The sequence below is a fragment of the Spermophilus citellus genome (genome assembly GCF_964194105.1).
Source record: "Spermophilus citellus genome assembly, chromosome: 2".
In the NCBI taxonomy this organism is placed as follows: Eukaryota; Metazoa; Chordata; class Mammalia; order Rodentia; family Sciuridae; genus Spermophilus; species Spermophilus citellus.
This window is the reverse complement of record NC_138183.1, coordinates 249541662-249565082: the sequence shown is the minus strand read 5'-3', so window position 1 is coordinate 249565082 and position 23421 is coordinate 249541662. Positions and strand designations below refer to the sequence as shown.

Sequence of the window (23421 nt, the reverse complement as noted above, 5' to 3'; positions counted from 1 at the left end):
CACTGGCCTCAGGGAGGGGAGGAGGGGGTCACGCTCCAGGAGGGGGGAGGGGCAGCGTGTCCTTCCGGAATAGCGGGTCTCGTGCCGGAGACTTCAGACCACAGCCCTCCACACCAGATGCCCCACCGCTCTCCCATCCCTCCCCACCCACCCCTCTTCCAGGTGCTGAGGTTGGAGACTCCAGCTGGTCTCGGTGGGTTCCCACGCCGGACCCTACCCGGTCTCCTCCAGGAAGGACTGGAGCCTAAGTGCAACCCAATTTGTCCGAAGTGATGGCCCGGGGTCCTCAGCCCGGGTCCACGGGAGGGCAGACGTGCCCCACGGTGGCCCGAGGAAAGCACTGCCACACCCACCCGCATGCCCGAGCGCACGCCCCGCGGCGGTGCAGACTGATGTTTATTGATGCAGGCTTTGAGGCACAGTCGTGAGGTGTTGTGAGGGACAGACCCGGCCAGAGCAGCGAGACAGAAAAGGCTTGGGGGTCTGGAAATGGATGGAGGTGAGGAAGGGGCCCGGGCGAGAGGTCGCTGGCAACCGGTAGCCTCCTCCCAGGCTTCAGTCCCATTGAAAGAGGGCTCTTTGGTCAAACAAGCCAAGCATGCCGGGGACACAGCAGGAACAAAGTCCTTTGAGAGGCCAGGGATCCTGCCCCTATACTGGCACGGCTTTGTCTCGGGGACGTCCGGGCCCCCGGGGTCGCGCTGGCTTCCTGGGTGGGTTGGGGCGGCGACGACCCCGCGGCGCTCGAGGAAGCGCGCAGCCGCGCTCGCTCTGCGTGTCCGAGGACTCGTCGATGAAGGCCAGATTCTCGCTGGGGTAGTCCAGGGCGGAGGCTGTCGGCGGGGAAGGCGTTTGGACCTTCTCTGGAGGTGAAGGGGATTGAGGTTTGAGGACTGGCTGCGCTGGACAGGGCGGTGGGGGCAGGAGTGGCGGCTCCTTCTCTTGCAGTGGTGCAGTGGGCCCGGCTCGCTGGGTCACCCGCGCAGTCACTGTGCCAGTCCAGCTGGCAGCCTGCGCCGTGAGGCCACCCATCTGCGCGGGGAGGAAAAGTAATCCTCGACCAGGGGTCCTTGACCTGCTCTACAACCCGGGGAGCCTGTCCCTTCTCCAACCAGCCATCAGGATTCCTTTTGCCCGGTCCTCCAGACTCAGCAGGTGGAGGATCAGGCTCCTCGCCTAGGCTTCATGCTCTCCCCTCTGGCACAGCCCCGAATCACCTTTTAGAAAACCCCATGTTTATTTCAGAATCCCCTCCAGTACTGGGAGAGCTTTGCACCACTGTCCTGCTGGTTGCTCTCAGTAGGGTTGCAAAACACAAGTTAAATGTGTGTGTGTGTGTGTGTGTGTGTGTGTTCAGTTGTAGATGGACACAATATCTTTATTTATTTATCTTTATGTGGTGCTGAGGATCGAATCCAGTGCCTCACGGAAGCTAGGCAAGTGCTCTACCCCTGAGTCACAACCCCAGCCCCCTAAATGTATATTTTAGATAAATAGCAAATAAATTTTTAGAATAGTATATCTCTTGCAATTTTTTAGACATATAGTAAAATTTTGTTACTGTACAAATGCCAAGTCCTCACATGTGCTAGGGAAGTGCTCTACCACTGAGGTACTCCCCAGCCTTTCTTATTTCATTTTGGGACAAGGTCTTGGCTAAATCGTCCAGGCTAGTTTCCAACTTGCCATCCTCCTGCCTCAGCCTTCTCAATAGCCTCCTTAAAACCCATGACTTTCTCCATGTTTATTTGCAGAAATCTGCCAACCCTTTCCATGAGGGCAGAGAGCTAGTAAACTCAAATCTGAGTTTGCCGCTCTGCTTCCAGCAGGACACATATGGGGTCTCAATCTGTGCCTGAAAGACCTAGTGTGAAGAAACCACACTCTAGAAGGGAGAGAGACTGGCCAAGGAGCTACTGGAGTACAATGCACACTAGTGCTACACCAACCCAAGAGCTCGTACCTCTGCCCGAGTGCGGCGGGACACCACTCGCAACCAGTTTCCGATGGTGGTGAGCACCGAGGCAAAGTAGGCCAGGCCGAGCAAGATCCAGAACCACACCAGCGGCTGGTAGGCTGGAGAGTCCTGTCTGGGGTCAGCGCCTGGAATAGCCCCAGGGAAGAAGGAAAGAAGTTGATTTGGGGGCAAGCCTGTGAGCCCAGGTTCACTGCTGGGCTTCAATGCCTGGGTTCGAAGCTCCTTGAGAGAGCACGCCCTCCTAGGAGAAAGGGGATCTGCTAGAGTGTGTGACTGTGTGCAGAAAGATCAGCGTGTACAAGCTGAAGGCATGCAAGGTAACAGCATGCAAGCAGGGCTGATCTCATTCAAGAACATGATGTGGGCGAGGTGCACTATTTGCATGTATGAGGATACATGGGACCCACACATGCAGGGATGTCAATGTGCATGTTAATGTGTCGCATGAGTGGAAGACTGTGATGGTGCATTCCTCATGGATTTAGGAGTAGAAGCAAACGTGCCTCCTGGAATTCAGAGAGGGGAGAGTGCAGAGCTCTTTGACAAGAAGAAAGTGGATAGGGAAAGGCAGCCTCAGGCTGGGGTTGTGGCTCAGAGGTAGTGCGCTTGCCTAGCATGCGTGAGGCACTGAGTTCAATTTTTCAGCACCACATACAAATAAATAAAATAAAGGTCCATCAACAAATAAAAACTATTAAAAAAAAAAAAAGAAAGGCAGCCTCACCGGCCACATAATCACCGAAGCCCACAGTGGTGAGCGTCACTATGACAAAGTAGATGGCCTCCAGCTTGCTCCAGTCCTCCATATAGCAGAACACGAATGTGGGCGTGAGGACAAAGAGCAGGCAGCCGATCAGCAGGAAGAGCATCGCAGAGAGCACTCGCACCAGCTCTGGTGGCACATGCCACTTCTGCAGGGAGGGGCGGTAGGCAGGACCACAGAGACACCAACAACCTCTACACCCATCCCCCCGCCCCAGCCCCAGGAGCTTGTGCCATCTGAGGGTGTGTGCTCCCGGGCAGGTACCTAAGGAAGGCAATCCCAGCTCAGCATGAGGGTAGGAAGGATGTGGAGTAGCTCACCAGGAAGATTGCTTCGATGTGACCGATGCCATGGCGCAAGGAGGAGCCCAGTCGATCCCCGACCCCTGCCAGCAAGATCCCAAACAACGGGATCCCCACCAGCGCATAGAAGATGCAGAAGAGGCGCCCAGCATCTGTGCGCAGGGCTGCATTGCCGTAGCCTGGGCAGAGAGGTGGTGCAAGGAGTCTAGGCGCTGTCGGCGGCACCCTCTGCCTCTCCCTGCATCTTCCCCCATAAGGAAATTCCTTGCCCCTGCCCCCCTCCACATGCTGCATCTCCTCCCCCACCGATGGTGGTGATGATGGTCCCCGAGAAAAAGAAGGCGCTGCCCAGGTTCCATGCTGAGTGGCTGCTGTTACTGGTCGAGTTGGTGTCTGGGTCTGCACCCCCTCCCAGGGCATTAGCCACATCCTGCAGGACAAGGCACAGAAGGAGGAACCTCAGTCCTTCCTTCCTATCTGGGCCAATTCCCTGCACCACCAGCCTCTAGGGTGGTATCCCCCACCACGCCTCTCCCCTTCCCTCTCATCTCCTTGAATATGGTCCCTTACAGCCAAGGATGCAAATTGGGTAGCTAATCCACCTGCAGGCAAGTCTGTGGGACCTCCACAATGTTTCAGGAACATTCAAGTCACCAGACCCCTAGTTTCACACAATAGATTGCTAATTTTACAGTCAGGAATAGAAACCCTGGGACCAGACTCCCTGGGTTCAAATCTTGGTGCTGTGCAACCTTGGGCAAGTTGACTCTCTGTGCCTCCATTTCTGCATCTATCAACTGGTGATGATTACAGTACCAACCTTACAGATTTGTCCTCAAGAGTTAAAGCACTTAGAACAGAGTAAGCCTGGTGTATTTGTTGGATAACTTCCCACGTGGCAATCTCATCCTGTGATTTCCAGATTTCCACAGACCCCACCACTCCCACTGCCCCTGTGGAGACTCAGTTTGAGTCCCTTGGCTTAGATAATTAAAGAAAGTTAGGGACTTTCCCTCCAAAAATGTTCTTATACTGGCAAATTTTGCTTCCAATATTAGGATGTTCACACATGCACACCACACTGAAGTTATATACTAGGTGCTCAATAAACATTAGAGAATGAATGAAGTGTCCATTTGTCTGCCCCCCTTGCTAGCCTGCAGATTCGCTGGACAGGGTCTGTGTTCTGAGAGTGCTTGCCCTAGATGATGGGAGGTCAGAGCATAAGGAGGTAGCTGTGCAGAGGGACCTTCCCCAAGGAGCACAAGGGCAGTGTCTGGCATATGCCATCTCTTTTCTCCCTGACTACAGTTCTCATTAGCAAGACCCCTTCCAAATTCATCTTACTAAAGTAACAGCTTCTGTTAGAATAGAGCCTAGACTCTCCAGATCAGCACACAAACCCCTTTTCAAGCTGGTCCCAATCACCCTCTTTCCCCAGTCTTCTCTCCTGGGACTCTGATTTGTCACCCCACATTACAGCAGCCTTCTCCCCAGATTCTGTAAAATTATTCCATTTCCTTTAATGATGATTTTAAAATAAAAGCAAGAGGTAAAATACTAATTAAAAGTGATTTAACTTTTATTTTGCAACACTTTTCCAATAAATTAACCACTTAGGGGGAAAAAGTCCTTCGTCATCCTGTGTTCTAATTTCTACTTCAAATGACTAGGCATCTGCTAACTTCAGGTTCTGCAAAACACTCCAGAGCTTTCCAGCTTCCACGCCCTTGCCCATGCTGTTCAACTGGGAGTGATTTGTCCCCAGTCCCTAAACTCTATCCCTCTCACCTGGCTCTGTTCATGTGCCAGCTATCCCCAAGGCCCCTGAATCTCTCTTCTCACCCCCTTGCACCCAGCCCAGAATGAGTGCTTAAAAAAGGAGAGGAAGCTCCATTTCCATGCACTGTACAGTGACCGGTCTGTCCTTGGACCTCTCTCCTCACCTAGATGTGGCCTTTTCCAAGGCAGAGTCTGCATATGCTCCACCCCCAGATCCACTCTCCTGCCGAACACAACCCATGCTAGCACACAGTAGGTGTCCAATTGCTGCACAACTGACTAATTCAGAGAGTTAACTCTTATGGTGGAAAAGAAGTAAAGCAGTTGCCACCACCCTCCCTTCTAGGTCCTGCCCCTCCTTTTCTTCTTTCTTATCCAGGAAAAAAGCAGTTCCATTGTGCAAATAAAATAGGTCAGATTCCCTCCCTCCCTCTGCCCTGTGGTCTGGCCAGACACACTCTCTGCCGCCCAGGCCTCTCAGCCTTGTCCTGCTTTCTGGAAGTGTCAAAGGCATGTCAGGCCACCTGGGTCCTGGCTGGCCCCTCCCCACCTCATCTCTACCCTGGTTCCTGCTACTTTGGGAATGTGCTGGACTGCTGAGGCTCCCCAACACAAGCCCCTCCCTCAACAAAGAACAGGCAGGGAACAGGGGTGCTCATCAGTAAAGTAATAATTATTAATTTATTAAAGTTAAATCATAGATTGTCATATGACAGTGACTCAGAAATCAGAGAAAGGAGAGGAGCTCCTCAACTGAACCCAGAAAGCTGAAGCTCAGAGCTCTCCTTAAGGATGGAGGTTGACCAAAAGTGCCTCAGGGAAGCTGAGCTCTGGCCCTACCCACTTGTCTGCTATGGTAAGCCTGTGTCTTGGGGGAAGGGGTCCCTAACCCCTCTCCCCAGTGCCAGAACAGGAATACTCCAGAATCATCGGTGCATGCTTCTATGCACACTTGGGGGATGGAGAGAAGTGTTCACAGTGTTCTTGGGCTTCTCTAAGGCATCTGTGACTCCAAAAATGGATAGAAGCCAGTGGAGGAGGGTTGCCAGCTTTAGGAAGTAAAAATATTACATGGGACATACTTATATTAAAATGGCATTGGTTGTTTAGCTGAAATTCACGTGGAACTGGGCCTGTTGGATTTTAACTGGCAACCTAATGGGATGAATTGACCAGAGCAAAAGTAACATCCCATGTGCTCCAACCATTTATTCATTCATTTTTCCTTCATTCAATTACCCACAAACACTCAAGAATGACATTCCAGGAGCACAGCAAGGTGCCAGGCACCGCCAGCAAAACAAAGGACCCGGTGGCCGCCATATTGAAAACCGAGATCTGGATCCCAGTCTCTGCCAAGCACCCCCCACCCCAGCTGTACCCAGTCTTTAGGGGTACGCATCTGGAAGCAGCACCCCAGCACAGGGACCTAGTGGGGGTCTGTTGAAGGGGCCCTGGCCCCCCACGCACGCACCTTGATGAAGTCCCCCAGCTCCCGCTCATTCACACATGGATGGGCCCTCAGGAACTTCTCTCGGACCTCCCCCAGGTCCCTCTGGGCCTGCTGCTCGTGCGGCTGCTCCAGGGCCCGGAACACCAGGGCACCCGACACCAAGTAGAGCAGGACCAACGCCAGCAGTGCCAGTAGTGTGGTGCTGCGCATGGCACGCCCAGGGGCAGTGCCAGCTCCGCTGCCCGCCTGAGGAGGTGGGGCAGAGGGCTCCTGGGGAGCGGCGGTCACTGCGGGCAGAACCAGGGATGCCAGGGTCAATAAACTGGCCTGATAACCCACACCCTCCTTCTTGATCCTCTGCATACCCAAGGTCCTCAAAACCTCCAGCTTTTCTATACATGGCTGTACCCCCTCAAATCCGACTAGTAGGAAGGAACACCCAGCCCTCCCACCTCCACCCTCGCTCTTACCTCCACTGCCTGGCCCTCAGCCCCTGTCCAGGGGCTCCAGGGTGTGAGAAAAGGAGGGCATCAGGAAGGGAGAAGGTAGGAGAGACAGCCTGCCTCGGGAGAGGCTGGGTGATGAGGAATGCCGAAGGCCTGGGGCGGGGGCGTAGGGAACCGGCTTTCCCAGGAAGGCAGAGGGGGAGGCGAGGCTGGGTGCGCAGGGCGGGGACGCGGACGGTCCATGCACTGCTCGCCCGTTGTGGCTGCGGCAGCATCTTCGCGGCGCCTCCCTCTTTTCCCGCCTCTCTTGGCTCCCAGGGTAGCTGCGACGGGCCAGGCAGGGAGCCTCTAGGGTCCCCTCCAGCACCCCTCCGGACTTTCGAGGAACCCAGGGGCGGGTCCCAGCCGCAGCGCATGGAGAGGCTGAGAGCCAGGAGAGGGAGGGTTCCTGGAAGGGACCAGGCGCGGGGCGGGAAGGGCCTGACCGATGCAGCAGCCCCCGGACAGCTGACAGCTCCCGGGACAGCAGGAGGCGGCGCCCACACACACGCACACACTCGCCCTGACATGCTCCACCACACGCGGGCACAAAGACCCGCGCGCCCACGCTTCACCCTGCGGCTCCAGCCCGCCGCACTGCCCAGGCTGCACGCAGTACTCCGCGGGCACACTCCCGTCGACCCTGGGCACACTGAACTCCCATGGGAGAGCTCGCCGTGCCTCGGTACCCCAGAAGGTCCACGCACACGTGCGCACACACACCGACCAGGGCCACCGCGCAGCGCCCTCCACCCCACACGCTGCACTCCCGCAGCTTGCTCCCACCGCCTCCCCCGCGTCCTCCCGCCGACGCCTCGGAGCGTGACGGGCGGCGCGACACGCGGAAGCACCCCTCCCAGAGGTGTCCACCCGCCGGAGGTGGGCGTCCAGCGGGCCTGTCACGCGCCCCCTCCGGGCACCGATCCCCAGGAATCCTCCCTGCATCCCTGCGCCCGCCCCGCACTTACTGTCGGCCCCGCTACGGCTGCGGCCGGGGCTCCCGCGCCGCCTCGCCGGTGCCGGCTGGGCCGCGGAGGCGGCGGCGGCAGCAGGGGCGGAGCGGGCGGCCGCCCGGGCTGGGACCCCCTCCCTCCCCGCCTGAAGCCCCCTCCTCCCGCTTTTAACCCCTCCAGCGCCGCTCCTCTCTTCAGTGCCGCGCCCTAGCCACCGGCGCTCCCCGCCACCACTCTCGCACTAAGCCCTGTACCTGCGGCCGCCTGGCTCCCAGATCTTCGCTAGCCGGCGACAGTGGATGGCAGAAAAGCCTGAGAAGGGTCGCTCTGGGTCCAACCCTCTAATCTCAGACAAGAGCCCAGTGTGGCCAGTGGCCGCCCTGGCCTGGGCATCAGTTGGCCCACAGGAACCACGCTAATCTCCTGGCGTCCTCCAAGCCCATTACAGGATTGGGAAGGGCCCTGGTCTATATCCCTGGGGACAGCCTGTCCCTTGAGCTCAGTGGATTTGGCCATGAGGCCACCTGAATTTGGCCAATGATGGGGGTTGGGCCCCAGCTGAGAAGTCACTGGAGTGGGCATTCTCCTACTCCTCTTCTCCTCTCCCCAGCCCTTGGTTTCCAAGGCCATGCCCAGGAGTCAGCCCCAGGGGCCTAAGCTGCAGGTGCCAGTATTATCTTCCATCTGTCTGAACAGCCAAGGCTGGGGGGTCTTGAACCTTCCCTCACCCTGCTCTCACCCACTTCTTTACAACCTCTGGGCTCACCCAAGACCCTCCTCTTGCCTCCTGGGGTCCTCTGCCCTCATGGTGAGAGATTTTAGACCTGGGCTTTAAGGCCCACTGCCCCCTACTGGTAGGGCCTTGGATAGGTTAGCAAGCTCTCTGGAGTGTCCCTGTTCACACTTTCAGAAAAAGGATAATTAATTATCACTTCAGGTGCTGTTCAGGGCATTGGAGAGGTCAGCGTTTATAAATGCTCAAAACAGAGCCTGGCCCCCCAATCAAGTGTCCTAGAAATGTCAGTAACTTTCCTTTCAATGCAAAGTGATTGTCCAACTTCCATCTAATTCTCTGGTTCTCAGAGGAGCTCTGCAGGGGCCCTGCAGGCCTGGCCCCCAGAACAACCCTAAGCACAAGGTTTCAAGGCAAGCTAGTGCTAGACCCTGGGGATTCTCAGGAGCTGGAACCCTCAAGAATCAGACCTCTAATAACTCCCAGCTACCGGACAGATCTGCCAGGGAGGCAGGAACAGAGCAGGGATTATGCTATTAGGGCAGCCAGAGAAGGGGATCCTCCAGGCAGCCCACCCATGTTGGCAAACCCACACCTCATTGGGAGCCAGATACTGTTCTATCCCACATCAACACCTTCTCTGTCAGTCCTCGTTGAGCCCTGGCACCTGAAGGCTAGGTTAGGAGTGGTGAGAGAGAAACCAACCAGGCCTCCACAAATCCCATCACTTTGATGCACCAGTCACATAACCACAGTGCACTGGAGCTCAGGAGAAGGGCTTTAGTTCCTGACCAAAAGATGGAAGGCTTCAGCTTCATAAAATATGCGATTTGGGAGAGGGCAGTGCAGGGGACTGAACCCAGGGTCTTGTGCATGCTAGGCCAGTGCTCTTCCACTGAACTACAGCCCCAGCCCCAGGGAGATGTTGTGGGCTGGGCATGGTGGCACACAACACCGGTAGTCTCAGCTACCTGCGATGAGGCTGAGGCCAGAGAATTGCTTGAGTCCAGGAGTTCAGAGCCAGACTGGACAATACAGTGAGAGCCCATTTTAAAAAAGGAAAAAAAAAAAAAAGTAAGACATGCCTGTAATCCCAGCTACCTAGAAGGCCGAGGCAGGAGGATCACAAGTTCAAGACCAGACTGGGCAACTTAACAAAACCCTATCTCAAAATAAAATAAAAAGGGATGGAGATGTAGTTCTGTGGTAGAGCACCCCTGGGTTCAATTCTCAGAACCACGGGGGTGGGGGAATCTTGAGGAAGATATTACAAAAGAGAAGAAATTGTTAGGAACGGGAGGAACCTACCCCAGAAGAGCTTCTAGAACCAAAGCATGTGCAGCCTCCCCTTGATGGCTGCAGATCCCTCCCTCTCTGTGCCCTCCAGCCTTGGTGACGTGAATAGCCCTGTCTAGCCCAGCAGCCCACTTTAAGGGCCAGAGTCTGATCAGCTTGTGACCACACAGGCAAAGGTGAGAACAACCCAAAACATAGATGCAACAGGTGAAAGGAAGAGGGGCAACAGACACTTTATTGAGTGGCAGGCACAGGAGAGGTAGCTGGCTCCAGTGTGGAAGCGGAGGTGGCAGGTCATGCCAGGGCGCTGTAGGCATCTGGCAGCTAGGGCCGTGCCCTCCCATCCTAGGGGCAACGGCACTAGCTCACTACAACAGGAGCAGCAAGGAGCCGGCCAGAGTGGGTGGCTGTCATGGCCCCCAGGATTCTGGGCAAGAAGCGGCAGATAAACGTGGCACAGGGGCCTGGGGTGAGGGGGACTGGGGTCTGAGTGCTCTGGGGGGGAGCACAAGGTGGGTCACGTCTGTGGGGTCGAGTAGAGACTGTGGTGATGGCCGCCTGGTCCTGGCACCTGGGAGAAGAGCAGAGGAGTGGTCCTCGTCTGGCTGCCCCCACACCAGCCTGGCTCACGCCCGATGGCGCCGTACCAGCTGCCAGAGCCTAGGCTGCCCGACATGCTGCAGGCAGAGAAGCAGGGTCAGTCCCAGAGCAGTGACCAGAGCCACATTCATGAGAATGGCAGGGAAGAGAGGCTCAGAATCCCTACAACCCAGCCCCCCTGGGTCCAGGGTAAACTGCATCCAGGGACGGAGGTGGAGGACTTAGCACTAGGAACCCAGAGGGGGCCTCACCTAAAACAGATGGGGAAACAACGGCTAGGTGTGAGGTGGGGGCTGGGGGGACATGGCTCTCCAATCCTACCGCTGATGGAGCAGGCCAGGAGCCAGGAAGGACTCCTACCTGGTGCTCTCCCCCCGGCTATGCTCCCAGGAGCAGGCCTCGTCCTCACAGTGCCCAGCTCGGTCGAAGAAGTAGGAACGGGAGCCAAAGACCTGCCCATTGAGGATGCGGCTGGTGCTCTGTGTGTGTGGGGGGGATGTCACTGTCGTCAGTGCTTTCTCCTATCCCCCACAGGTGTCCCCGGACCCCTGCCCAGGATTCCCAGGGTCCATTCTTTTCCACTAGCCCCATCGAGGGGAATGGAGATCCTCACCAGGTCCTGCGGGGGCCGATGCACACGGAAGAAGCCCACTAGCAGGGTGGTGGGCAGGAGCTCCCACACGAAGAGGATGAGACCAAACACCAGGTAGCCCTTGTTCCCCAGGTCATTTACCAGATCCGCCTGTGGGAAGGCAGGAGCTTGTGCCAGTCTGCAATCCCACTCGAGTAGCACCATGACAGAGCAAGGCCAGCTTGAGAGCAGGTGCCACAGCTGGTAAACGGCCTAATACTCACCTGATCAGAAACATTGTACCAGTCGTAATCGAAGGCATCCAGCTGGCTCCGGGGCGCCAAGGCCAGGGCTGCCAGATTGTAGCAGGCCCGGCTGGCATACAGCAGGACCATGGCGCCACCCATTGCAGCCGCCTGGCACACACTGGTCCCCTGGCACGGATGACAACAGAGGATCCTCAGGGAGAGGAGGCTCCCAACTTCCTCTGTACCCTGATGACCACTGCCCAAAGATCCCCAAGGATACCTGTGCAACAGGACTTGTGGCCCTACCTTGGCCTCCAGGTAGATGCTAGTGGAAGGGGCCCGCCGGGCAACCAGGCAGAGGCAGGCAGCAAGAGAGAGGGCGCAGATGACAAAGAGGGAGTCGCTCACCAGGACACGCACCAGCAGTAGGGCCCAGGGCTGTGCCCGGCGCCGGCGGGACAGCACTGCACACAGCACGTTCACCAACAGAAAGAGCAGCGAGGCCCCCACGAAAGCCCCTCGGACGGCCAGCCTGCAGCCCACAGCACAGTCAGCCTCAGACCATGGACTGCCCTTGGCATTCACCAACCACACTACCGCCCTCAGGAGACCCCAGTGTCTGTCAGAATTCAGATCATCCAGGCTGAAACCTGCTCTTCCAGTTTTACAGATTGGGAAACTGAGGCCCAAAGAGGTCAGAAGGTGAGGGATAGCTGTGGCATCTTGCAAAGAAACACCAGATTGGAAGTCAGAAGTCTAGATCTGAGCTCTGGCTCTGCTTCCTGCCAGCTCTGTGACCTTGAACACGCTCCTTTATCTGGCTGGGCCTCAGTTTCCTCAAGTTGCAAATAAAGATAAGAACTTCTTAGGTAAGTTGTTAAAAGAAAGATGTTTGTGAAAGTTCTTTATGATCTGGAAGACAATGTGCAGTGACAGGGGTACTGCAGCCCAAGGTCACCCAGAAGTGCACCTGGGCTTTGTGATTTCCATGGGTTGGAGCCTCCAGCTCTTTCTCCACCATGGATGACACTGGTGTCCTTTCCCCTCACAGTATACAACTGTTTCTATTACTGTCGACCCTCACGTATGCAAGCCTCTGCTGAGCCATCTGTGCCAGGTGCTTTAGCTTTTCCAAGCTCTTTCACAAACATTCCCTGTGTTGTTCTTGCCTAAGCCCTGAAAAGTAGGCTTCTCCCTGCCCCTGACCTGGGGCTGAGCCCACCAGTGCCCCAATACTTACAAGCCTCGGCTCATCTCTGGCCGACGCTTCGCCTTGGCCTTGAACACCACCTGAGAGCAGAGATGCCCATCACTCCTTTGGGCTCTTGAGACTTGCTCCCCTCATCCCCCACCCCTTACCACAATTACCTGGGCAAAGTAGAGGTTCATGAGCGTCAGTGTGAAGAACTGCAGGCAGACAGGACAGCAGTAGAGAAGCCAAAAGGGCAAGGGCCCCAGGCGATTGGCTCGGGGAGTGTCACGGAAGTAGAAGGAGAAGAGGGTAGTACGCAGGGCGGCCCAGAGAAGACAGAGTGCCAGGAACACCGTCTGATAGCTGAGACGCTTGTGCCCATACAGAAGCACCAGCCAGAGCTGGGCATAGACAGAGAAGAAGAGCAGGGCATACAGGGTAGTGTAGGCCGCGGTCAGCCCCAGGGTCACAGTAGGCGGCAGGGCAGGAACCAGCCCGGCAGCAGGCACCAGGCCAGACAGGTTACTCTCCATGTCAGGGAAGGAGGCCTGAATCCCAGAGAAAGAGATGGAGGACTGGCAAGGGGGCAGGGAAATAAATAGGGAGGGTGCAGTGACAGAGATGGGAACTCAGAAGGATAGAAGTTGTGGCTGGCCAGGGCCTTCCTCCTCAACAGAAAGACCCTTGCCTTGGGAGACACAGGCAACCTGGGCCCCTGGCTCTGGGATGTAGAAGGGCAGTCCTCTCCTGGGCAAAGGAGGTGGGGGGTTGGGGTGTCTCTCCCTGGGCTGGCCTCAGAGCCAGGGGGATGCGGGGATGCAGAGGCTGAAGGAGAGGAGTCCCTGGCTCTGGTCGCTCAAGTCGGCCTGGCAGGAGGGGGAGAGCCGGCCGATACCGGTCAGCTTAGGGCAGTGATCGCTGCGGGGGCGCCCAACGCCCGGCTCTCCCCCTCCCCAAGCTTGGGGGCTCTCTCTCCTCCAATAATCCGTATGGGGGCTTCTTTGTCGGTCCTTGAGAATCCAGCCGTTCTCCCCCGCCCACCGCCTCCACCCTCCAGCCGCGGAGGACAGGAAAGACCGATGCCCAATCCTCAGGCCGCGGCTGGGGGAGCGGACTCCGGTCGCCGGGACCCGGGGCTCCAGCTCCCCGGCTCCCGCTGCTCCGCCCCCTCCTGCGCCTGCGCGGGCATCGTTCGCTACGCAAATTGCGCAGAGGCCGGCCCTGGCTCCGCAGCCCGGCGCCCCGCCCGGCGTGGAACCTTTCGAGAATCGGCGCGGGCTGCGCCACCAACGGGTGCCCGGGGTTACGGGAGCCGGCAAGCGGCTGAGACGCCGAGGCACCGCCGCACCCAACGTGCGCCAGGATGGGCCGTGCCTTGGGCTGCCGGCCCTTGCTTCTTTGGAACACCGCCCGTTCCCACGCTTAAATTCCCTATCCTCAAACTAGGACCACGCCGCCCGGGTGGGGGCGACAACCACTTCCCCTCACTGAGTCTCTGAAGGAAACTTCCGCCCATAGCCAAGATGGCCCCGGCCCCGCCCCCTGAGCCCCGACCCGCGGACTCCGGACGCCCCCGGCGGGCCCGCAAGCCCCGGGCACCGGCCCGCTCACCTGGCCGGCCTCCTGCACGCTGTCTGCCAGCCGCAGAGCTCCGAGAGCCCCACGGCTCGCTCTCACAGGGGCCCCCGTCGCTTCTCCCGCGCCCGGGCATTCATCCTGCCAGAGAGGAGGCGCCCTCTCTTATCTTAAGTGCTCACGAGATGGCGCTGGGAGGGGTCCCAGATGCGGGCAGCGCGAGGAGGAGAGAGTGGGACTTCCCGACCGATCACCCGGTCCAGGCGAAGCAATAACAGCAGCAATAATTGCATCCGACGGCTGAGCGTCAATTACGGCTTTACAAAGTGCTTTCATCCACAGTAATCACCACTCTGTTTACAAAATTTTCACCGGCCCCCGAGGGAGGTGTCATTATCTCCATTTTACACTGGGGAAATTAAGGCCCTGAGGAGCTGAAGGATTCGTCCGCAGAAGCAGGCCTCCAGGTTCCAAATGGGGATCCCAGAAAAAGCCCTCATCGCTTCCACGCACGCTCCAGGCGCGAGGAAGTCAGGGCGACCGGAGAGGAAGGAGGGACCGGGGAGGAAGGCGGTAGGACCCGCAGGTCAGCGGCGAGGGTGGCACCCGGCCTGGAGTAGCCCCGCCTCCGGGCCAACCCGCGATTCATTCCGAGAGCTGATTGGACCAGGTCGGTGACAGTTCCCGTTACCCAGGAAACCTGGGCCGGGCACTTTCAGTACTTAGAGGGAGGCGGCGGGCCCGGGTCAGGGGCCTTGAGAACGGGCTTGGGGTGAGACCTGTGCGCCAAACCACCGGCAGGGCGGGGAGGGGCGGGGCCTAGGTAGGGGTTTGGGGCTGCTCCCGAGCACCTGGGCCCCGAGGGGAGATTTAGGTCCTGGGCAACTCCCTGAGCTCCCTGCCCGACCAGATGCAGTAGATAGATGAGGGCCTGGAAGGACCGGCGGGCCTAAATGAGCTAAGGTATTAGAGGGAGAAAGGGACACCTGTCCCTTGTCTCCCACCGCTGCCGTTTCCCCAGTTTTGCACCCTGACTACCTGTCATCTTGTCCTCGCAGCCCAGAGCATGTTCCAGATCCCAGAGTTTGAGCCCAGTGAGCAGGAAGACTCCAGCTTCGCAGAAGGGGGCCTGGGCCCCAGCCCCGCAGGGGACTGGCCAGGCCCCTACAAGAATCAACCACCAGGTTGCGGCTTGGCTCCAGGCCTCCCCAGGGACACGGGTCACCAGCAGCGGCAGACAACCAGCAGCAGCAACCATGGAGGTATGTTCCCCACCACTGACACCACCTGCCTATCCACTTTGCCTTCAGCCCAGTCACTCCCTATACTTCAGCTGCACCCACACTCACTGAAAGCTTTGAGGGGAGTTCCTAACTTCTCTGAGCCTCGGTTTCCTCTTCTGCAAGCCAAACAATCACCACCACTTTGTAGTACTATTGAGTTAATTGGCAGGAATGTGCAGAAGGCATTGATTATAGAGATGGTGCATAGTAAATGCTCAAAAAGGGCATCTGTTGTTACGGGACCAGGAACAGAAATCGGTGAAAGGCAGGCAGTGATCCAGAAAGGGAAGTGACTCTCCTAAGGTCACTCGTGCTTGGTATTACCTAAATAGGAGGTGGGTTGGAAGACTGCTTGATGCCTGCCACAGGGTGCCACCTTTCCCTGGGATAGAGCCTTCCACCAGGTAGGTGTGTGCTTTTCCACCCTGATGTTCACCCATAGGGAGCTGCCCTTGTACCAGGGAAGGGCAGTTGATCCCCAAGTGGAAGACAGCCCTCCCAGGCTCTGTGACTGGTGTGGGAGTTGGGAAACACTGGGGTCATATGGAAGGATGGGCACAGGAGGGCCTGGACATTTCTCAGTAGCCTGCATCTCCCTGGTGCCTGGCACTGGGCTGGCACCTGGAGCAGAGAGGTCTTGTGAAAGCCAAGTCAGGTCATGGCCCTCTGAAGTTGAACAACCCCCTCCCCATTTGTGGCTCCTGCTCTGCCTCCCACACTTGCTTTAACGTCCACATCTCCAGCTTGCTGCTTTTCTGATCACACCCCACTCCTTCTCTACCCTTACCTGGCTGTCCCTCCCCATCCTCAGCCCTCACTTCTGCTGCATGGTAAGAACTTAATATGTGCCACATGCGGGCTGGCTGCTGGGGTGCCTTAGTGAGCGGGAAGCAGTAATTGCCCCGTGGAGCTTACACATTCTACTGAGGTGGGGGAGATAGGCTGGAAACACGGAATGCATTAGAAGATGGTGTGTGCTGGGTCGGAGCCCAAAAGAGAGTACAGAGAAGCACAGTCCTGGGGGCTGGCAGAGTCACTGGGGTGGTTCTTGGGAAGAAGCCACATGGAGGCCTGGCTGGAAGAGGCTATGGGTGAGCCATTCCGATGTCTGTGGGAAGACCTTTCCAGATACAGGGAAGAGCAGATGGGGAGGCCCAGGTGCCAAGACTGCCTCAAGCTAGTGTGCCTCCCAGGGGAGGGAGGTGGGGAAGGGTAGTTGAGGCCCCACTCAGTCTGTGGGGACTTTGAGTAAAAAAAAATTTTTTTTTTTTTTTTTTTTTTTTTTTTGGTAATAGGGATTGAACTCAGGGGCACTTGACCACTGAGCCACATCCCCAGCCCTATTTTATATTTTATTTAGAGACAGGGTCTCACTGAGTTGCTTAGGGCCTTGATTTTGCTGAGGCTGGCTTTGAACTCTTGATCCTCCTGCCTCAGCCTCCCAAGCTGCTGCTTTGACAGGCTGGCACACAGCTTTTTAAAAATTCTGTTGGTGCTGGGATTGAGCCCAAGGACACTTTGCCATTGAGTTATATCCCCAGCTCTTCTTATTTTTTTATTTTGAGACAAGCTGGCCTGAACTTGGGATCATCCTGCCTCAGCCTCTCAAAATTGCTGGGATTAAAGGTGTGTGCCACCACGCTCAGCTATAATATTTTTTTAGTTGTCAATGAGTCTTTATTGTTCTTTTTTTTTTTTTTAATATTTATTTTTTAGTTATCGGCGGACACAACATCTTTGTTTGTATGTGGTGCTGAGGATCGAACCTGAGCCGCACGCATGCCAGGCGAGCGCGCTACCGCTTGAGCCACATCCCCAGCCCCCTTTATTGTTCTTTATTTATATGCCTTGCTGAGAATTGAACTCAGTGACTTATACATGCTAGGAAAGTGCTCTACCACTGAGCTAGAGTTCCAGCCCCCTATATTTTACTTATTTTATTCTTTATTTTTTGTAATACTCATTTTTTAGTTATAGGTGCATACAATGTATTTTTATGTGGTGCTGAGGATCCAACCTAGTGCCTCACACGTGGTAGGTGAGCCCTCTACTACTGAGCCATAGCCCAGCCCTGGCCTTGAACTTTTGATCCTCCTGCCTCAGCCTTCTGAGGAGCTGGGATTGCAGGCTAGTGACACCACACCCAGTTTAAATGTTTCAGTTTGATTTAATAATCAGTGTCTTAAAAGCAAGTGATTTCCAAAAAAAGATCACAAGGACCAGTGGCCTGCCTGTACTGTGTGGCCTGGAACCTTCTACTTGGGCAGGGCAGCTCACATTGGATCTCTTTGCCCTTCTATTTCCTGCCATTGGGCTCCTGCTGGATTTTTTTTTTTTTTTAGAATTTTAATATTTATTTTTTAGTTATTGGCAGACACAACATCTTTGTTTGTATGTGGTGCTGAGAATCGAACCCGGGCCGCACGCATGCCAGGCGAGCGCGCTACCGCTTGAGCCACATCCCCAGCCCTGCTGGATTGTTAAATGGGAGTTCAGGTGGCCTCCCTTGCAGGAAGGACCTGATGCCTGCTTACCAACAGTGCGGAGGGGAAGGTGCAGAAGCACTTGCGGTCCTGTGTCTCCATGGGCTTCAATAAAAACCTTCAATAGGACCCACTGGAGGTTTAAAGCGAAGATGGCTGAAGTTGGGCTAAAGTTGGGCTTACAACAGGGGCTGGCAGACCACAGCCTCTGGTAAATCTCTGTATCTAAGAATGGGCCGAGAAGAGCTTAAAGCTGGAGGTGCAGTTGCTGGGCCTGGGGCACCTGGGAATGTCCAGGGCTCAAATGGTCCTCATACCTCAGCCTCCCAAGTAGCTGGGTATTTATTTTGAGAACGAATCTTGCTAAATGTGACTGAGGCTGGCTTGGACCTTACTATCCTCCCCTCAGCCTCTCAATTGCCAGGATTACAGCTTGTGGCACTGCATCAAGCGATTTTTCACTTTTTAAAATAGTGGACAAAAATCCAGAGAACAGTATTTTTAACAAGGGAAATTACATAGAATTCAGTTTTCAGTGTCCCGAATAAAGCTGTAGTGGAACACCGCAATGTACCGTCAGCTCCATATGGCTGTGGCTTCTTCCAAGCTGTGAGCGTAAAGTTGAATAATTGTCCCAGAGACTGTGGCCACCAAACCTGAACTATTTGCTTCCTAGCTCTTGACAGAAAATATTAACCATCCCCCATCTTAGAGCTTTCTGATTTCATCCCCTCTGACAGGGTGGGGGCCTGCTGTCTAAGCCCACAGGGGCTACAGGATGCTGATGGCTTGTGAGGCCACTGGTCAGGGTGGGACAGAGCACTGGGGCCGCAACCTCTGCCTCCTAGGGCAGGGTAGTAGGGCTTGCAAGGCCTAGCATCCTAAAGATGGGATCTAGGCCTGGCCCTGCCTAGTGGGAAGCATCACAGCTTCTAAGTGCCTGAACTGCTCTGTTTTTATGAGGGAGCCTGTGGCCGAGGGAAGGTGGAAGTATTGGGCCCCACCTGCTGCCCAGAAACCTGGGGGGTAAGTCAGAGCTTACAGCTGGAGGTGAGTTGCCAGGCCACAGTCCCCTCCCACACCCTATCCCGCCTCAGGCTAAACTCCAGGTGGTTGGCCTGAGTGGGCAGGACTGGGTATCCACCCAGGCTCTAGCACTCCCTTCCCCTAGAGGGGAAATTGGCTTAGGCACACCTGACCTCTTTCCCTAGGGAGTTCACAGAAAATCTTCTGGATCCGCCCCCCTGCCCCAGTAAACAGATACTTTTGGTTTTCCCAACTAAGTATGGTGAGGCATACCTATTATCCCACCTCCTCAGGAGGCTGAGGCAGAGGATCACAAGTTTGAGGCCAGCCTCAGCAATTTAGCAAGACCCTAAACAACTTAGTGAGACTCTGTCTCAAAGACTTAAAAGGGCTGGGAATGTAGCTCAATGGTTAAGTGCTCTGGGTTCAATCCTCAGTACAAAAAAAAAAAAAAGTCTGGGGATATAGCTCAGTGGTAGAACACCCCTGGATTTGATCCCCAGTACTACAAAATAATAATTCATTTTATGCAAATGGGCATCATTTTGATGATGGCATGGCTTGATATTGCCAAATTCATGGCTTTGCTGAGAATCTTCCATCCCATAGTACAGGCTTTGAGCTGTTTTTGTTTGTTTTGGTACCTGGGATTGAACCCAGGGGCACTTAACCACTCAGCCATATCCCCAATCCATTTTTTGTTTTATTTTGAGAAAGGGTCTGGCTAAGGCCATAGGGCCATGTTAAGTTGCTGAGGATGGCCTCAGATTTGCAATTCTCCTGTCTCAGCCTCCTGGAGTGGCTGGGATTACAGGCCTGCACCACCACACTTGGCTTCATCCCTGCCACTTGCTATATGATCTTGGGCAAATTACCCTGTCCTGCTTTAGTTTCCTCCTCTGTAAAATGGTGACTGTGAGGAAATTTCCTGTTAGCACAGGATGAGGACTAAATGAATTCATACATTGGAAACATCCAATCTGTCCTAGCTTGTGTTCTTATGCTTTTATTTATTTATTTTGGGCTGGGGATTGAACCCAGGGCCTTGTGCATGTGAGGCAAGCACTCTACCAACTGAGCTACAACCCCAGCCCCTTATGCTTGTTTTTTGTTGTGTTTGTGGTGCTGGGGATCCAGCCCAGGGCCTCCAGCGTGCTAGGTGAGTGGTCTACCGCTGAGCTATCCTCCAGGCCTCTTCTGCTTGTCTTAATTCCTGGGAGAGTGATAATGTTAGCACTACTCATTGGAAAGTCATCACTCAGGTGACTTGCACATGTCAAATATTGAGTTCTCAGAAGCTGACATTGCCTGGACATTTGGTGGCAGGCAGGGTGTGCCACTGTGACTCAGGAAAGTTCCTAACCTCTCAGTGCCTCTATTTCCTCATCTGTAAGATAGGGAGGATTTGGTGTCTGCCTCACTGTGCAAAGACAGGGTGGGATGCTCTCCTGTGTTCTCCCAGTGGTCCTGGGAGACAGGGACTGCCCCCATTTCACAGAGAAATACACCAAGACCCCAACGGGCTCAAGGTCCCGGAGCAGTAACATGTCCTGGCTGAACCCACAGAATTACTGATCCCTGCTCCACTGCCCACGTCCCATAGAAATGAAAAGCAGGCAGGCCCATTTTTTAAGAATTTTTTTTTTTTTTTTTTTAGTTATAGATACACAATACCTTTTTTTTCCTTCTTTTTTTTTTCCTTTTTTTAAGAGAGAGTAAGAGAGAAAGAGAGAGAATTTTAATATTTTTTTAGTTATCAGCGGACACATCTTTGTATGTGGTGCTGAGAATCGAACCCGGGCCGCACGCATGGCAGGCGAGCGCGCTACCACTTGAGCCACATCCCCAGCCCACAATACCTTTATTTTATTTTTATGAGGTGCTGAGGATCGAACCAAGTGCCTTCCACATGCGAGGCAAGCACTTCTACAGCTGAGCCACAACTCAAGCCCCGGAGAGGCCCATTTTTTATCAGGAGTTTTTCTGTTCCTGGCACTCCAGCCTCATCCCAGTTGATTCCTGATTTAGCTACTTCCATCTGGCTCTTCTGAGGGTTTGAGGTACCCTTGCCTGACCTCAGGGTGGGCCTTTTTGGTTCCCACCCTCTTCTAAGTGGGGGGGGGTTCTGTCTGGAGAGAGGAGATGTTCTGTTTGATACACCCCAGCTTCCACACCTGGCCTAAATCTTCCCTCCTCCAAAGACTTCCTGACTGACATCCTTGTCTGTGAATGCCAAGTGTATGCCCCAGGCTGTCTTAGCTCTGGGTTTTCTGCTCCTGGAAGTATTCCTAGGTCTTGGTGTGAGCAGCAAAGGTATAGTTGGCAGGAGTCAAGAGTGGCACACGGTACCCAGATCAGACCTCACTACAGAGATCCTTCTGAATATACTGACCTACAGTGCTGGCCATTCACAGAGCATCTCCACACTCCTTATTAGGTGTGACTCTTTTACACCTGCTGGGAGTAAAGGCTAGGATTAGGCCCTCGTGAAGGTGAGGAAGTTGTTTCAGAGTTAAAGATGGTTGGACAAGGAATGAGGTCCATCCCAGTGGACCCTGGATTCTATCAAACCTAGGGACTTCGAGCCTCAGGGCTTATAAGTCTTCTCTAAGCCTCAGTCATCTCATCCGTAAAGCGGGGACAGTGGTAGTACTCAACTCTCAGGGTGGTTAGGAAGATAAGGAGGGAATTAATGCATAGTAAGTGTTCCATAAAAGTCACATCAAAAAAGTCAACAAACAGCCCAGCATAATGGTGCATGCCTGTAACCCCAGAGGCTTGGGAGGCTGAAGCAGGAGGATCTGGAGTTCTAAACCAGCCTCAATGGCGAGATGCTAAGCAACTCAGTGAGGCCCTGTCTCTACATAAACTACCAAATAGGGCTGGGGATACGGCTCAGTAGTCGAGTGTCCCTCCCTGAGTTCAATCCCCAGTACCAAAACAGAAAAAGGAAAAGTCAACAGTTCTGGACATTTTCTTCAAAGCAGATGTGATGAAGGATGCATCAGTGTTGCTGCCAGGTTCTCATCCTCTGGAGACCCCTGCAGATCTTGTGCAGGACGCCTCCCTAATCCTAGTAATTACAACCACTGCCTCTTTAGTTCCAAGCACAGTGTAAAATCATTTATTTAATGGGCTAAAAGGCCTCGACCCTTATTGGCACTTAGCAAAGATGTGCGGGTTTAGTGAGGCCTTAACTCATTTCCCACAAAAGCCCCCGAGCTTCCTTCCATTTACACAGGAGGGTTTCGCAGCTAGGGGGACGCAGAGGAGCAGAGATTTACCTCGCCCCAACCCGCTAACCCTTCTGCAGGCGCTGGGGCTACGGAGACCCGGAGTCGCCACAGCTCGTACTCCGCAGATACCGATTTGGATGAAGGGATGGAAGAGGAGCCCAGCCCCTTCCGCGGCCGCTCGCGCTCGGCGCCCCCCAATCTCTGGGCTGCACAGCGCTACGGCCGCGAGCTCCGGAGGATGAGCGACGAATTCGAGGGCTCCTTTAAGGTGAGCGCTGGCCCTGCGGCATGCGTTGCCCTGTAGTTCGAACCGCCTGCCCCCTTCCATGTCTCAAGGCATGCTGGGACTTGTAGTAGTCCCGGACCGCCTCCTACCCGCAAGTTCCTTCCGCGTCCTAAATCATTGGACCGCCTCTTTCGGGTGTCAGGGCTCTTGGGATTTCTTCAATTTGGGGGGGGAGGGGTACTGGGAATTGAATCCAGGGACCCTTGACCATCAAGCCACATCCCCAGTGCCCCCCGTTTTTTGAGACACTATCTGGCTAAATGGCTGAGGCTGGTCTCCAACTTTCAATCCTCTGCCTTAGCCTCCCTGTAATTCCTCTCTGGGATTAGAGGCGTGCGCCATTGGGTGGGGACATGTCAATTCTTGAATTGCGGTCCCATCTTCTAGGTGCTAGATATTTGGCTCTTCCACTTAGATCCCTAGGCATTTTCCCAGTCCCCAGCTCTGGCTCTAACCAGTCTCCATTCCTGAGGGCCTAAGCGTCCTCTGTGGCTGGCTCCCTAACCATTCGGTACAGGACATGCTGGAGGCCGTGGTCTTTTACATCTCCCCGGATCTCCTCTACACTGGGTTCCGGAAATGGAGGTACTTGATTCGGTCCGCCTGGGTAAGCCGATTAACTTAACCCTTTTCCTCCTCCCACCCCAAGGGACTTCCTCGCCCGAGGAGCGCGGGCACAGCGTCGCAGATGCGGCAGAGCTCCAGCTGGACGCGCTTCATCCAGTCCTGGTGGGATCGGAACTTGGGGAGGCGAGGCTCCGCCCCCTCCCAGTGACCGTCCCCACATCCCGAACTCCACCGGTTCCTGTCGCCGTTGGCTACCATCTTGGGTGTGGGCGGAAGTCTCCGCAGGCCTGTGCAGAGGGGACCCTTCTGTCCCTTGGCTGGGAGGCGCGTGGGAGCGCAGAGGGTAGGTCCACGCAAGTTTTGAAGGTTTTCCGCCCACGGCTGGCCGCCCCGCCCTCGGGCGCTGGGCGGCCCCGCCCAAGCTGCGAGCCGGGATTTAACCCTTATTTCTTCGCCAAGGCCCTCTCCTCCGCCGGGAAGCTGTGGGCCCAGCGACCTACATGCTAATAAAAGTCACACCTGTGCCGCCGCGTCGCCTCTGTACGTCGTTTGGGGTTGGACCAGGATGGTTCTATCATTGACGTTTAAAAAAATGCCCCCAGCTTACAC

General features: G+C 55.3%; 3 protein-coding genes across 9 annotated transcripts; 1 reads left to right on the top strand and 2 right to left on the bottom strand.

The window, feature by feature from the left end:
- Nucleotides 1–498: 498 nt before the first annotated feature.
- Nucleotides 499–6503, bottom strand: KCNK4 (potassium two pore domain channel subfamily K member 4). Its single transcript, XM_081262923.1, has 6 exons — nucleotides 6300–6503; nucleotides 3350–3473; nucleotides 3062–3222; nucleotides 2703–2889; nucleotides 1964–2103; nucleotides 499–1032 (listed from the first exon to the last, which is right to left on the bottom strand). The coding sequence occupies exons 1-6, from the start codon at nucleotides 6486–6488 to the stop codon at nucleotides 652–654; spliced, it is 1182 nt and encodes a 393-aa protein (XP_081119049.1). The 5' UTR covers nucleotides 6489–6503; the 3' UTR covers nucleotides 499–651.
- Nucleotides 6504–10129: 3626 nt separating this feature from the next.
- On the bottom strand, nucleotides 10130–14104 carry GPR137 (G protein-coupled receptor 137). Of its 3 annotated transcripts, XM_081279636.1 has the most exons (8): nucleotides 13968–14104; nucleotides 12533–12904; nucleotides 12405–12454; nucleotides 11471–11696; nucleotides 11201–11350; nucleotides 10959–11087; nucleotides 10706–10824; nucleotides 10130–10422 (listed from the first exon to the last, which is right to left on the bottom strand). In XM_081279636.1, exons 2-8 carry the CDS (start codon nucleotides 12887–12889, stop codon nucleotides 10263–10265), a joined length of 1191 nt encoding a protein of 396 aa, XP_081135762.1. In that variant the 5' UTR covers nucleotides 12890–12904; nucleotides 13968–14104; the 3' UTR covers nucleotides 10130–10262. The 3 variants fall into 3 exon arrangements, with proteins under 3 accessions (XP_081135762.1, XP_081135764.1, XP_081135763.1); XM_081279638.1 differs by lacking the exon at nucleotides 13968–14104 and having other exon boundaries at nucleotides 12533–12982; XM_081279637.1 differs by lacking the exons at nucleotides 11471–11696; nucleotides 12533–12904 and having other exon boundaries at nucleotides 13968–14099.
- Nucleotides 14105–14405: 301 nt separating this feature from the next.
- Nucleotides 14406–23336, top strand: BAD (BCL2 associated agonist of cell death; the record flags this gene model as incomplete). Of its 5 annotated transcripts, none has more annotated exons than XM_081279640.1 (5): nucleotides 14406–14601; nucleotides 14990–15193; nucleotides 18661–18723; nucleotides 22037–22227; nucleotides 22895–23336. In XM_081279640.1, 5 exons carry the CDS (start codon nucleotides 14406–14408, stop codon nucleotides 23018–23020), a joined length of 780 nt encoding a protein of 259 aa, XP_081135766.1. In that variant the 3' UTR covers nucleotides 23021–23336. The 5 variants fall into 5 exon arrangements, with proteins under 5 accessions (XP_081135766.1, XP_081135765.1, XP_081135767.1 ...); XM_081279639.1 differs by having other exon boundaries at nucleotides 18661–18747; XM_081279642.1 differs by lacking the exon at nucleotides 14406–14601 and adding an exon at nucleotides 14624–14703 and having other exon boundaries at nucleotides 18661–18747.
- Between the last annotated feature and the right edge of the window lie 85 nt (nucleotides 23337–23421).